This window comes from Zonotrichia leucophrys, chromosome 3 (assembly GCF_028769735.1).
Source record: "Zonotrichia leucophrys gambelii isolate GWCS_2022_RI chromosome 3, RI_Zleu_2.0, whole genome shotgun sequence".
NCBI classification, from domain to species: domain Eukaryota; kingdom Metazoa; phylum Chordata; class Aves; order Passeriformes; family Passerellidae; genus Zonotrichia; species Zonotrichia leucophrys.
The window spans coordinates 96,770,365-96,785,127 of NC_088172.1; the positions used below are offsets into that span (position 1 = coordinate 96,770,365).

General features: G+C 46.3%; 1 protein-coding gene across 2 annotated transcripts; it reads left to right on the plus strand.

Annotated features, from left to right (window-relative positions):
- The first annotated feature begins 2,470 nt into the window (after window positions 1-2,470).
- CST7 (cystatin F) lies at window positions 2,471-8,554 on the plus strand. 2 transcript variants are annotated; one of them, XM_064707066.1, is made up of 4 exons: window positions 2,471-2,602; window positions 7,226-7,398; window positions 7,644-7,760; window positions 8,217-8,554. In XM_064707066.1, the coding sequence occupies exons 1-4, from the start codon at window positions 2,527-2,529 to the stop codon at window positions 8,307-8,309; spliced, it is 459 nt and encodes a 152-aa protein (XP_064563136.1). In that variant the 5' UTR covers window positions 2,471-2,526; the 3' UTR covers window positions 8,310-8,554. The 2 variants fall into 2 exon arrangements, with proteins under 2 accessions (XP_064563136.1, XP_064563137.1); XM_064707067.1 differs by having other exon boundaries at window positions 2,498-2,599; window positions 8,217-8,533.
- The last annotated feature ends 6,209 nt before the right edge of the window (window positions 8,555-14,763 follow it).

Below are 14,763 nucleotides of genomic sequence, written 5' to 3' on the forward strand. Positions count from 1 at the left end.
TTCTATTCTTTTAGTATAGTTTTAATGTAATATGTATCATAAAATAATAAATCAAGCCTTCTAAAACATGGGGTCCGTGCCTCATCTCTTCCCTCATCCTGGGACCCCTGTGAGCACCGTGACAGGGACAACCATCACAGTGTCCATCTGTTTGTTTATTCCACAGCAGGAAATTTCCCAAAGGAAAAATAACAGGTATGTGCACACTGTGGCCTTAGAGGAGTTTGATGCTGTTTGGCTCTTATTGGGGAGAGTGGGAGGAGGTTTGGTGGGATTTTTGGTGTCTTTGTGGTTTTTTACACAACACCACTTAGCACTATTAATAATTCTGCTCATTAGTGAGCACTCTGTTTCTTCCTAGGAGTAAAGAACTAGAGAAACCTCCTCAACAAAAATCATAAAAGGGACACTAGAAAAAGTTGAAATGGAAAAGCTGTAACTGATCAATTTTTATGGAAAGAAGGGGCAAGGGAAGCAGACAGGAAAAATGTGTCACCTGAAGACACATGCTGCTTTTTTGAAATGGCTGTCTGGCTTTATTATGGAATCACAGAATGGTTTGGGATGAAAGGGCCTTTAAAGGTCACCCAGTTCCAACCCCCCTGCCACAGGCAGGGACACATTCTGCCAGGACAGGTTGCTAAAGCCCCATCCAGCCTGGCCTTGAACACTTGCAGGGATGGTGCATTCACAATGTCCTGGGCAACCTATGCCAATGCCTCAGCACCCTCACAGTAAAGAATTTATTCCCAATATCTAATCTAAAACTGCCTTCAGTAAGGTTAGAGCCATTTCCTGTGGATCTGTCACTGCATCAAAAATCCCTCTCCCAGCTCTCTTTTAGGCCCCTTTAGGTACTTGAAGGCTGCTGTAGGGTACTCTAAACATTTTGCCAAAACTTGCTGATTTTCAAAAGATGCCAGTAAAGGGGTTTATTTTTTAGTTTTTTGACCCCTTGAGAACATCCTGATAGCATTTCTCCTATGCCTCTATCTCAGAGTAAATAAAAAGCCTTTTAAGTGTCTCATCAAGCAAGTTTTGGGGCCTTAAAGGGTCTCAATCACCTCCTTCTTGTATGTTAGAGCACCTGACTGTAGGCTTAGAATGATACTCACCAGAACCTGTCAGTGAGGTAGCAAATGTAGAGAGCAGCTCTTCAGGAAAAAGGGGGGAGCTGAAGACACCTGATGGAGTCCCTACCTGTGTCACAGTAGTCAGGCTGCCATGACAGCTCAAAAAAAAAATAAATAAAAGGAGGGAGAGTAATTAAAATCTCCTCAATAAAATCCCTTCTCATTCTGCGTCAGTGTTTTCCCAGGCTTAGGAGTCTGATTCAGCAGCCTGTGCAAGAAGGACTGATGATCAGAGTGACACACCACGCTTGCTCCATTCTTTCTCTGTGGGACATTTGGAAAGAGGATTTATCTAATCCCCTCCTACAACAAAATATTAAGAATATTTTCCTCCACCTGCAGTGCCCTGCATTAGGACTTTACCTGAAGGCCATAAGATGCCTCTGCTCAAAAAGGGGCATTGCTGAGGCAAGTGAAGAACAGCCATCACCTTCCTGCCCACCTGAAACATATGCACACACACACACACACACAGAGTGAGGTCAACCCCTCTCAGCCCTTCAGTGAGACAACATTTCATCTCCCAGTCTCCTGAATCTGTCAGCTGGTTATTTCAGCTGCACCACAAAGTCTGGCAAACCAAGCACTTTCCCTGGTCTTTCAAGCTCCTCAGCATGGGGCAGCACTGACTAGAGAGGATCTTTTAGAAACCAAGGACTTACACTGGATAATTCAAGCCACAGAGAGACAAAATACCCCTCTGCCCCTGTTTCTCTTCTTTCTAGATATCACCTAGAAAAAACTAATCCTCTCTAATGCCGCCCTTTCCTGTTGTCATAACACCTTTTATAAATGGAGGGTGTGATGCTCTACCACCAAACCCAAAATGTTTCCCCCACTGTTTTTGTTCTACACAGCCCCCTTGGGTAGGTACCCCTAAAACTTCCTCATCTCCCTCACCCAACCCCCAATCTCCACATCAGGGGGAGCAAAACCCTGGACCCATCACCTCTGTCAGGTGTCCACACTCAGATGCACAAATCCAAGCCAAGAGCCACATACCCTGGGCTCATTAACTCTTTCTTAAATGTGAATTTCCCCCATGACCCTTACAGCACATGACAGTAACTCTGCTCACCCCCACACCCCTTTCCAGTGCTGTATCACATGTATTTGTCCACGCTGTTGCTCTTGAGGATCACAAAGCAAAAGTCCCTGTCTCATGCAAGGCTGGCGCTGCTGTCACCAAGCCGCAGCTTTGCGGCTGGGCTTCGAGGTATGTGGTCATCAGCAGGAAACAAAGCCTGCACCAGAGCTGTGACGATTCAGGGGGTTTCAGGGTGGTTTTTTTCATCCCCACCAGCCAATAAGAGCACTCACAGAAGCATATCTCTGGCAGGAAGCAGGGCAGTGACTCCCCGGGCAGTCGGGCTCCTCTTGTGGAGCGGTGGAGATGGCAGTGAACTTCCCCTGCAGCCTCGCTGCGCTTTGCTGTTTGGCACTCTGGAGCTTCACCGGGACTTCAGGTGGTAAGAATGGGAAATAACTGCTGTTTTCCTTGTGGTTTACGTTCTGTGAGTGCTGCTACGTGGTGCTGTGGTAAGTAACAGCCTTTCTCCAAGTGCTGCCCGTGCTGGCTCAGCGCTGCAGGGCTCAGGCTGCAGCTGAAAACCCAACTGCTCCAAAGACTTTCTCCTTGTGTAGTGAACCATGCTGTCCAGGGATATCATTTAGGGGCTTTAAAGTCAATTTATGGTTTTAACTCATTTGTCAGTGTTTAAACTCTGCATGACCTTGATTATTAAATCTAAAGGCTGCGGGTAACAATCTGACTGCTAAGTACAGATGGACACTTGAGTGCAGATTAGCTGACTTTTAATGAAGCATTAACCTGTTTCATTTCTTTCTTTGCTGAGCAAGGGAACTCTCTTGATTGCAGCTGGCCTTAAATCTTTAGAATGGGAGCTGCAGACATGAATGTTTTTCTCTGAAGGTTTTGGTCCAGTACTACTGAATATATTTCAGCATTACTTTGGTTCACATACACAGAAAGAACTCAGGGATGGTGTTGGGTTAGCCAGTAGCTTTTTCGTTCTGCTGTGGTTTCCTTTGGGGGCTGCAGAGGCATGCAGGAACTCTGCCACATCTTAAATGTAAAGATAAAGCCCTAGCCTTGCTAGGGGGAGGAAGTTTTTAAAGGAGGGAGAAATGGGGAGGAGGTTTTCAAAGCATCTGGTGAGGAAAAGAAAAAATCAACACGTTGCAATCTGCTTTTTGTTTCACTGCAGCCTGGGAGGGAGCAGCACAGGATTGATTGCTCTCATATTGCAGGAGCAAGGTCCCCAAAGCAATCCTCAAGGAGGGAAGCACAATAGAGAGCGTCTTAATGCAAAATTCAGCTCATATCTGCAAAACCAGCCCTTGTTTGCTTAATAACAGATGGTTGCCAGCTAATTTTGAGCAAGCAAAGGGTTTAACCCTGCTATTGCCCAACAGAAGGAGCAAGAGGAGGGCTGGCTTCTCCATCTCTCTCTTGACATTTCCAAATCCAGGAGCAAGGATGGGCTGTGAACATGAATGCTCTGCTTCTGAGCATCTCTCCCTAGAGCAGCAAGAGTTGTCTGCTCAGACGGTGAGATCACACACTCGTGCCCTCTGAGTGTGGTAGGTGCCTGGCCAAGTTATGCTGTGCCTCTGCTCCTACACAGCCTGGATGTTTCAGGAATCCTGGCATGCCTAGAGCCCTGCAGAGCTATCTGCCCTCTGAGCCAAGTCTGCCTTGTGCCTGGAACGGGGCCATCACCTCACACACATTCTAATTTGTAGGAAATGGCACTCAAGACAAGCCAGAGATGAAATGGTCAGAAAAGGCTGCAGAGAGAAAATCAGAATTACAGGTACCTCACACCAGAGAGTCCCTGCAAACTATTCTAAACACTGAAAGTGATTTCAGACCTGTGTGTTTGCCATGCAGTGACCACCTTAAATGGGAATGAAGGCACACAAAGAAAACCAAATCCTAGCCTTAACGAGTCTGAGTCCCCAGAGGAAAATGGTGGGATAAAGATCTCCCACGAGGGCTCAGTAGATTTCATACCCACTTTGCTCTGGTATGAGTAGTTTTCAACACCAAGTTGTATCAGGTGAATGAGGTAAAACAACCAGTACTCCTTAGTGAAAGCTGGGGGAGAAATATAACCTATAACCCATCCCCTACTTACAACACATGGTTTATTGAGTCTACCTGTCTACAACACCTGTCCAGCTTGCTCACCTCTCCAGGTGATGCATTTCAGAGGCCTGGCCATGTGTGACACTGCTGGATCTCCCAGCACTGGAGGCAGGAACGAGGGCTCTTGGACTCTGACTCTTGGTTTGAATAATGCACATAATAGTTTTCTTTCCATCCACACAGTGTGGTTTCAGCCAGTCTCATTCACCCCAGCTCTATAAAAGACGTCACCATGACTCAAGAGGTTCTCAAAAGCCACAAAAGGTCATTGTGTACAGATTGAAAGGGGCTGTGGTTATCACCTCCTTCTGCAAAGAACAGTATCTGATGTCAACACTGCAACACCTGACTTTCCAACAGGTGTGAGAGCAGACATTCAAGCAAGGTGCTGGGGAGCAGCAAGAAGAGCCCAGGGCAGCAACCTGCTCTCAGCCTGGCAGGATGTCCCAGCTGCCAGGTGAGCTCAGGAAAAAGCTGTTTCCTACAGCTGTAGGGTTGCTATTGATGGCACAGGAAAAAGCATGGCATTTCTGAGCAACAGAACAGCTGGCCTGGTGGGCAAAGCAAGGCCCTGCTCTGCCTGGAGCTTCATTTCTGCCTGCAGACAGGTCCTGCGTGGCCCTCCTCAATTACCTGTGGATGCCAGTGCCTTAAACCCCTGTGAAAAGTTTTACCCACAAGCTGAGCATTGGGTGAGATGTGCTTGAGAAACACCTCTGGTCCATGGCTGGATGGTCACAAGCTTCTGTGACTCTGAAATCCCACCCTTGCTGCAGTGGGAAAACACCATCCCACGGAAAACAGGTGTAGCCACATTCCTCCTCACAGAGAAAAGCAAGGCACAATTCTTCCCAAGAACATTTCTGGGTTTCACATTCTCTGAACCTCAGAGGAAGGAAAAACAATTCTTATTTGCCGTGCCTGTGTTTGTGCAAAAGGAGAATGCAACATGGAGATTGTTTACGCAAAGTGATGGGGTTTTGTTTCCTTGGCCTGTCAGGGCCGAGTGTGTGTGTGTGTTGGGACTGTTGGGTGACAGTCACGAGTTCTGTGCAGTGGAGTGCAGTTGAGTGCTTGGCAGATTCAGTTTAGATGTAATGTAAAATAATACAGAATAATATAGTATAATGAAATAAGTAATTAGCCTTCTGATAAGATGGAGTTGGATGCATCATTTCTCTCCCTTCGTTGGGGGTGAAAATATCATCGATAAGTAGTCTTGGGACCTACAAGTGGGTTCTGGGCTGTTGGGTGAAAAAACATCACAAAACACTGGCTGCACAGCCATAGTGCAAACACAGATCAGAGGCAGGGCACAGGAGAGCTCATCAGCTCCACAGCAGACAAAAGCCACCTGCAGAACACCCACTCCTCTCCAACACATGGCCTGGGTCTCTCAGCTCCCACCTGCAAGAAAATACAGGGGTCATTAAGGTAGCTGGGGCATCAGCCAGGAAGAGAGATGGATTTGGACATCCTTGAGTTGAGGAGAGATGTGGAATTGAGTCTCTCCTTTGCAGGTCAAGGCGTAAACCCTGAGCACTGTTACAAGCAGGTGCAGCAATTAACACCTGTGAGAAGGATGTGACAGTATAAGTAGGATGTGCATAAGCAACATGTGTGATAAATTTTTGTCACCTTCCATGCTGCTGATGTTACATAATTCTGGTTTGGTTTATTTATTTTTTTCAATAGACTTCAGATCATCAAGCTGCCCCTGCAAAGTGGCTCAAGCACGCAGCCTATGCTCTGTGCAGCTGGCTGGGGGTGAGAGATCTATCTGTGAAAAAAAGCTAGAGGTGATAAAAAGCTTGACTTTCACAGCAGATTGAATACATCCTCTGTGTGTACACCTGTGGGCACAAGCACACCCAGGCTCGCACGCACACAGGGTCACGTCCTGCACCTGCAGCCCTTGGCATTGGCAGTGGCTGGATGGCACCTTCTGCAGGATTGGGGATTTTCTCCCTCTTCTTTGAGTTCAGAAGTGGGTAAATGGAGAGGAAGGGAAATGTAAAAGGGGGTTAAATAATGACATCAAGTGTAAGCTTTGAGCTTCTTTTAAATGATGGAAAAATAAGCAGTGCATGGGGAAAAAGCTACACAAGCAAGTAAAAATATACAGTAAATGGTTTTATGAACTGCTCTAATGTGAAAGGTCATAGGTTAACCCCCCCACTCCCCAATTTCCATTTTCTGCACACTTGCTTCTCCACTCCATGACCTTGGTAATAATATAAAATTTGTGTTAGAAGGGGTTTTAAAGACCATCTACTTCCAACAGCCCTGCCACAAACAGGGACACCTTCCACCAGACCAGCTTGCTCAAAGCTCCACCTAGCCTGGACTTGAAAACTTCCAGGGATTAAACATGTGCCAGTGTCTTACCACCCTTTTTCAGTGAAGAATTTCTTCCTCACATCTGAATCCTTCTAACATAAAAACCTCAAGATGCCATCAAAGGTTTAAGGGTGGGATGTGGGATAAAAACTTGTATCTGTAAGATAAGATATGCAAATTAAGAGCAGCAAGACTCTGGAGACAGTGTTTGATAGGTTATCAAAACTATACTGCACTCTGAGCAACATCTGACCTATCTTTACAAGCAGTTTTAAAACTGGTCTTTCTATAAACCGGGAGTTATAACAGAGACATTGAAATAGTATTTGTGATATTCTGGCTTCTTCTGAGTAATTTTGAGCTCTGCTTTCACTTCTGGCAGCATCTCTTTGTCACTTCATTTCCTAGGACTGTTTCACCATTTCAGTCATATAAATGAAACCTACTTTGTAATGGATGCGAGCAGAGACCTCCAAATGCATTGGATGAGTAAAAGGGTTTAGCATTGGTTCAGAGGGCTGAAGCTCCCACCCTTTCATGTCCTTGTTGTGTTTTACCCTGCTGTTTGGTGTTGTTTCAGGTACACACGTTACACCACCCCACTCAACCATAAGACCTGGCTTCCCTGTGCCAGTGAACCCCGACAGCCCCGAGGTGCGCAGGGCTGCTCGCTTTGGGGTCTACAGATACAACAACAGCTCCAATGACCTCTTCCTCTTTAAGGAATCACAGATAAAGCAAGCCATGGTACAGGTAAGAGCAGCAGGCTCCTGATGGTTCTCCAAACCATCTTCTAACTGACCCTCCTATGGCATATCCAAGACACAACATTCCTGATCCTCCTCAGGGCTGCTGAAGCTGTTCCCTATAGCACAGCTACACAGGAGGGCTCTGTGTGGGTGACACACAATTCCCAGCTGTAGCACTTGATTCCTAGCCAAAGTTCTGGCATCTCTTTCCCCTGCCCTTACTCTAAAGGAGGAAACTGCTTTCTCTAGATAGTCAGAGGGCTGAAGTACATGCTCCATGTGGAAATCAAACGCACCGTGTGTGAGAAGAGGGATCATCCCAGCCTGGACAGATGTCACTTCCAGAGGGAAAAAAACCTGCAACAGGTATGTGTTCCATTTATTTGGGGTGCCCAGGAACTGCAGGGGATTCTTGATCACCTCTAGCTGTACCTTTTAGACCAGCTCTGCCATGTCTCCATACATGTACAGGCCTCTCCTCTGCAAGCCAGCTGGGGTGAGGCCAGGTTCTCACCTTTCGTGCATCCAGCGCCAGCTCCTGCCTGCAGGGAGTTGAAGCAGACACATCCACCTGGCCCATGCTCCTGGGGTACTGAGGAGAGTGTGCAGAAATAGAGAGTAGGTGCTAAATAGCTTTCCTGGGTGGGAAACACTTTACACAGGCTTTCCCACTAGACAGGATCACTCAGCAAATGGCACTTTTCCTAGGATAAAGTGGGTAGACAAAAGGATGCTGTTTTCTCCTGCCCCATCACAGCCTGCAATGCTGAGATCAACCAGCAGACACCTGAACTTTCTCACCTATTCCCCTTTTATTCACAGATGCTGAGATGCTATTTTGAGGTCTGGATAACACCTTGGACACACAAAGTGCATATCCCTGTTGCCCACTGCCACCAAGACCTTTCCCCATGAGAGCCCAACTTCCAGAGAATCTCCTCCCCTGAGTTTTTCCTTGCCTGGACTGCTGAGGTCAATACTGAAGTGGGAACAGCTGTACAGAACTGCACAGAGCTTTTCTCTCAAAGCACATGGTTGGTTTTCCTTGAGAAAAACACTCCAAAGACAAGGCCTGCCTTGACTGAATGTCTTGCAATCCAGTTTTGTATCTGTTTTTCCAAAACTAAACTGCACATGAACACGTGTTGTCATTCATTTGCCATCCATCCTCTGGCTGAATTTGCAAGCACTCCCAGGAAGCTATGCTGCACTTGTTTGGTGATGAACTTCCACAAAGCCATGATGGAAACAAGTCTAAACCACAGCATGAGTGAATACAACATTAGGAAAGCTTGACAAGAGTGGGATGCTTTGCCTGGGTATACATAAACACACATATACACAAGTTTTAACATTTTCCAGTGCCAGGGAAATGGTCAGACTCAGCTGTCAGGAAGGCAAGAGGGAGAGCTGCTCTTTTTCTTTTTAAGACAGAGGTATGGATAAGGATGTCTTGAAACACAAACATCCCAGAAATTACTCAGTCCAATGAGTGCTTCCACCTTAATTAAAGCTAAGCTACGCTGTGAAAGGGCATCACTGCAAATGCCAAGGCTAATAAATCTAATCATATTGCCAAATAATAATTCTGAGGTTAAACAGCAGTCCCATCCAGGTTAATACACAACATTTAATCTCTGGCAGACCACAGCTTATATTCAGGTTCAGTACAATGTGGTCTTCTCTAGGTGGGCATCTACCATTCCTTCAAGTCTCCACTCTTCATCCATGGGCTAATTATTGCTTACAGTGACTAAGGTCCCTATTAGGAAGAATTTGGGCAGCTGCTGCCTTAAAACAACCATAAAGTCTGAGCCCATGATCAGTCATACACAGACCAGCACTTCTAAATGGGCAGGGCCCTGATCTAAGCCACAAAGAACACTTCTTTCCCCCACAAATACTAATTTTTTTCTGGAAGTTGTTGCCTTCCTGCGGCAATATTGTAACTCCTATTAGCAGTAACACTCCCAATTTCATCCCTTTTAACAATCATCCAGTCAAGAAAGGCCAGTGAATGGCCTGGCTCCAAGCCATGCTCTGAGGATCTCCAACCAGATTGTATTAATAGTACAGCTGAGTATCTGCTCCAAGTAATCCCTAAACTGGCCAAGTCTCAAGCTCTGCTTCAGAAATACCACTTGTGATGAACAGGTGGCTCAGCAACAGCTCAAATTCAGCATCCAGTGCTGTAGAGGCAGCTGTGCTGCATCTTATCTTTGGGAACAGCAGTGTCTTGGCTGTAAAAAAAAATAACAAAACAAAACAAAACAAAAACAAACCAAAAAAAGGCAAAAAAAGAAGAAAAGCAGCAGTGCTCTAAAGAAAGCTCCAGAAGGGCCACAAGAGGATGTAATGTGATGCTACATTCATCCACCACCAACAGCCTGCTGCCAAAGACAAGGAGAAAGAAAGTCAGCAAAGGTGGCTTGGGCTGTCCACAGAGCAGGAAAGCCAAGCCACAGCTAAGCTTGTAGGAGAGCAGAAGGCAGAAAGAGCTGCTCTTTACATCTCAGAGGGGTTGGGAATTGTCTCAAGCCCTCTCCTCCTTCAGCTGCACACTTCACACAATGCCAAAGGCTTCCAACCAGGCTGTCAGCTCCAGACAGGCTGGGCAGATCCATGTTCCTTCCTTCAGCCTGCAGGACAGCCTGGTGCTCAGAACAGATGTCATCTGCCTCTCACATGCCACCAAGGGGGCGAGCAGGCAGCGTGCTGTCACTTCAGGTCTGTGCAGAGATGCATGCAGGCAGTGAGCATGTCACACAACAGTGGCCCCTGTGTGACTCCCCAGGCCCCTGACACACAGTGCTTCATCTCAGTCACCTCACCAAGCCAATTCTCCATCTGTCACAGCAACAAAAGTTAAAGCCAGGTGAACTTGGCACCATGCAGGCTGACAAACCCAACAGGCTTTTGCTGTTCTCCCAAGGAAAATGCAGCACGACTGTTCAGAGCTCTCCATCCAAACAGAAAAGCTCCTGCTGAGAAAGACAGATCAGCCTTATGTTCAAAGCGGCATCCAAGTGCTCACTGTGACACAGAATTCCAGTGTGCTTTACAAGGAGAAAGGCACACTGGAACTGTAGTACCCATCAGCCCCTCAGCTATGGTAACAGAGCTTTCATCAGCAAAGAAAGGAGCAGAGCTTAAGTCCACTGAGCTCTTTGCTTCACCCCAGAGCACTTCACTCGGGAGGATTTGGGTAATTAAAGAGGAGGACACTGCTGGCACTGACCTAAAGAGCTGCAGCTAAACACCACTCCATCACAATGACATGCAGCAGTCAAAATGCCAATGTCTCTGCCCTCTGCATCTTGCTTACACCAAGGTGAGCAGTTCCCCAACTCACTCCAAGGAGCTCATACCCCTCTAGACCTTGCTGGGTCTCTGACATCTATTTCAGGTTACAATGACAAGTCAGTGATATTTTTAGTAAAGATTTAGGGCATGAGGTGAGAAGGAAAACTTGTTTCTGCCAGCTCTGTATGTTGAAGAAAAAAAGGAACAATCCCAGCAGTGACATTAATGTGACCATGTTCACAGGGGTTTTCGGACTGGGGAAGAGACGAGGATCTGACTCCACGTTTCAGAAGGCTTGATTTATTATATTATCATATATATTACATTAAAACTATACTAAAAGAATAGAAGAAAAGGTTTCATCAGAAGGCTAGCTAAGAATAGAATAGCAAAGAATGATAACAAAAGCTTCTGTCTCAGACAGAGAGTTCAAGCCAGTTGGGCTGTAATTGGCCATTAATTACAAACATCCAACATGGGCCAGTCACAGATGCACCTGTTGCATTCCACAGCAGCAGATAATCAATGTTTACATTTTGTTCCTGAGGCCTCTCAGCTTCTCAGGAGGAAAAATCCTAAGGAAAAGATTTTTCATAAAACATGTCACATGTTAATGTGACACATTAACAGCTTATGGGACAACCACAACCTGAGTTTTAGCAGAGCTTCAAAGTGGCCAGTGATCCTCAAACAGAGATCTCCATTTGCTCAAAAGCTCTGCTCTGCAAGTATTTCCTCTCATACTCCCACTTTTTAAACTGCACAGGAAACAAACTGCCTGCCACCAAAACATGAAGCATTGCTGGCTGACAGACTTCCCACTCTGCATTCTCCTGACACCAGCAGCTCCACATGCAGGACCTGGGAGCTCTGCCTGTACCAGATGCACCCAGTTTCACAACCTGGCTGACTTCCAGAGCCCACTGACAGCTGGGGCAGCTCCATGGAACCAACACAGGGCTTAGCTGGCAGCAGGCAGATAAGGAGACACGAGAGCTGCTGACTGTGAGGAAAAAGCCTTCCACACACAGCTAACTACAACAACTTACTGCTACATTTTTCAGTCTCTGCCTCAAAAAAAATCAGCATATGAGCAAAAATCAGCTGCCCCCTGTGCTCATTCTTTTGCAGCACTGTTTTTAAGCAGGTTGAATGAGAAGGTCCAAGTGTCAGCATCATCAGATCCCTGTTGTGATCACTGAGCAGACAGAGCCAGAAGCTTAAGAGGTCATTATCTCACCTGCAAAGTTGTTACTGGCACAAAGCAGACACAAATTTAAAGGAATTTAAAGATTTATGCAAAGACTTTGCAATCACTTTCATCAGCTGTTCACACTGAGAAACCAACCTTTGCATAAAAGTGTCAGGGGCACACAAGTTATGTTCCAGCAGTACAGAAGTTTGCTCCAGACAAGAAACAGGGCAGTTAACTGTGCAGTAACATTTTAAATACTTCCAACAAAATCTTCTTGATATTTGTGCCCTGCAGAAACATCTATTCAACCAACAAAGTAAAACAAAGCACATTTTTTAAATGCACAGCTGTGGTGCATTCCAGCTCAGTTCCTTTCCTTGGATACTTTTACTGCAGGGCTTTACATGAAATCAAAAATTTCTCCAGCCTTTCAGGAGACAGGGCAACATTCTCCCATATGCCATAGTCTGTCCCAAAAGAAACTTGAGTAAGACACAGGAAGCAGCCTCAGGCTTCTCTGGGCGTTATGCAAAGAGGACTTCCTCCCTTTTTAGGGTACCACAGCCCTTTCTTCTGCCACCAGGAGACACTCATGCTCTGACAAGATCTTTGGATAGCTCTGTAAATGCTCTTTTATCCAGTAAGACTTCTCACACAAGAGCCAGCCTCAGAGCTGCAGAGGTGTCATGTTCCTGCACTCACATCATCAAAAGAGACTGGCTGGCTTCTTCCAAGCCTGGCTCGTTCCAGGTTTCTCCTTGCTCAAGGCAGGTGTGTCACCACCCATCTGCAATCAACACATCACTGACTCAGCCCCTGTGAAAGTGGAATGAGCCTGTAAAACCAGTCCTCACAGGAGCATCAAGACTTGATGCCAGTTTGTTTATTCCACAGGCATTTTAGTGCTGCTGCTTTACTCTTCCATTTAAAAACCAATCAAAAATTAGAGATTTTTTTTAGAAAAACATAATTTCTAGAAAAACACTGTTCTTAAGCTCCCCCTATAATGAATAATGAGACCTGTGTGTCAGCCAACCTGTGTTTTACTACAGTTCCCCCCACTTCTGCATACCAGGGATGGATTATCAGGATCCAGCACAACACCAGGAATGGGAGCCAGCTGAAATGAAGTGTTAAGGTTCCTATGAGAAATGGAACACCAATGGCCTGGTTAAGCAGCCTGTCACCATGCAAAGTTTGTTGCTTAGCATTGTGCCACTACAGCTGGGACTTTACAGATTCAGAGAGATTTAATCTCTCACACTGAATAAAGCCTGTCTGTCCAGCCTGCACAAACAGAGGGAGCTTATGGGGTACAAGTCCAAAAAAATTTAACAGAGAACTGCACTCTGTCCAAAGGCTACTTGGTGAAATACTTTGGCAAATAAATCCCTAGGGAAAACTGTGTACCAAGAGGCAAAGCTGTGCTTGCCCCAAGGGTGCCAAAGCATCAGCAAAAAAACCCCAATAAACAGCACAGCAGATTTGCTTTTCCAACCCCACCTTGAGATGCCATCAAGTTTAACTTTCATATCCCACCAGAAGAGGACCAACAGCTGCAAGGGCTGGCAGGGCAGTGCTAACAGCTGGTGCTGAAGCAGCCCACCCTGCACTGGGTTTTCCTAAAAAAGCAGCCCTGTCCTGCACAGGAACAAGTCAGCCTGATCCAGTCCTGCCACAGGGCTGCTGCAGCCTGGCAGGAACACAGAGCAGGGTGACAGAGGCACTGACAGGGAACAGTCGTTTTCATTTGCATAGCCCTCCATTAATAGAAGAGCAGGAGGCCATTGAAATCTGGCAACATTTTTAGCATCACCTTCCCATTTTCTGGTGCTTTTCATTATATATTTATAGCACATCTCTTTCCTTTCCAAAGGTGAAGAAATGCAGCAATAGTGTAAATTTAGGTTGGATTGTCACCCAGTGGCAGAAAAGGAGAGAGCAGCAAAATCTTCAATTCCAAAGAATCAATGCACTGAATCACACAGCTGCTGAAGCAAGCCCTTTAGTTCTTCAAGATGCAAAAGCTCTTATTTAAAATTATAGTGTGCTTTGGGTTGGGTGGGACCTCAAAGACCATCAGGGACATTTCCTGTGAGACTGGGTTGCTCAGAGCCCCCTCCAGCCTGGCCCTGAGCACTTCCAAGTGTGGGGCATCCACAACTTCTCTGAATAACATGTTCCAATCTCTCTGCTCTGTGATCCTGCTGGGCACAGAGGTGAGACTGACAGGCTGCAGTCCCCCAGGGCTTCCTTGCTTCCCTTTTTTTTAATGGGGGTTATTCCCCCCTTTTCTAGTTGGTAGGACCTTAACTGGACCACGACAACTCCTCAAATACAATGGACAGTGACTTCACCCACCAGTTCCCTCAGGATCTGCAGATGAATTTTAACAGATCCTGCACACCTTCATGTTCCTCAGATGACCTAAAATGTGATTTATAGTGGGTGACCCTTCAGTCCCCCAGTCCCTGCCTTTCCTTTCTGCACCTTGGGCAGTGTGGTTGGAGCACATCCTGGTGGAGAAGGGGCAAAACACTCACTGAGCACCTCAGCCTCAGGTTATCAGGTCTCCCCTTTCCTTCCAGAGAGGGTCCTCGTTTTTCCTAGCGTTCCTTTTTGTCACCCACACACCTGCAGAAGCTTTTCTTGTCCTTGATGTCCCTGGCCACATTTAATTCTCTCAGAGCTTTATCTCCTCTAACCTCCTTTATCTTTACCTTTATCTCCTCTAACCTGATCCCTGGCTGCTTGGACAACCTCTCTGTATTCCTGCCAGGCTACAGCTCCTGCTTCCACCCTCCAAAGGCCTCCTTTTAGTGTCTGGGCTTGTCCAGGAGCTCCCTGTTCATCCACACAAGGCCTCCTAGC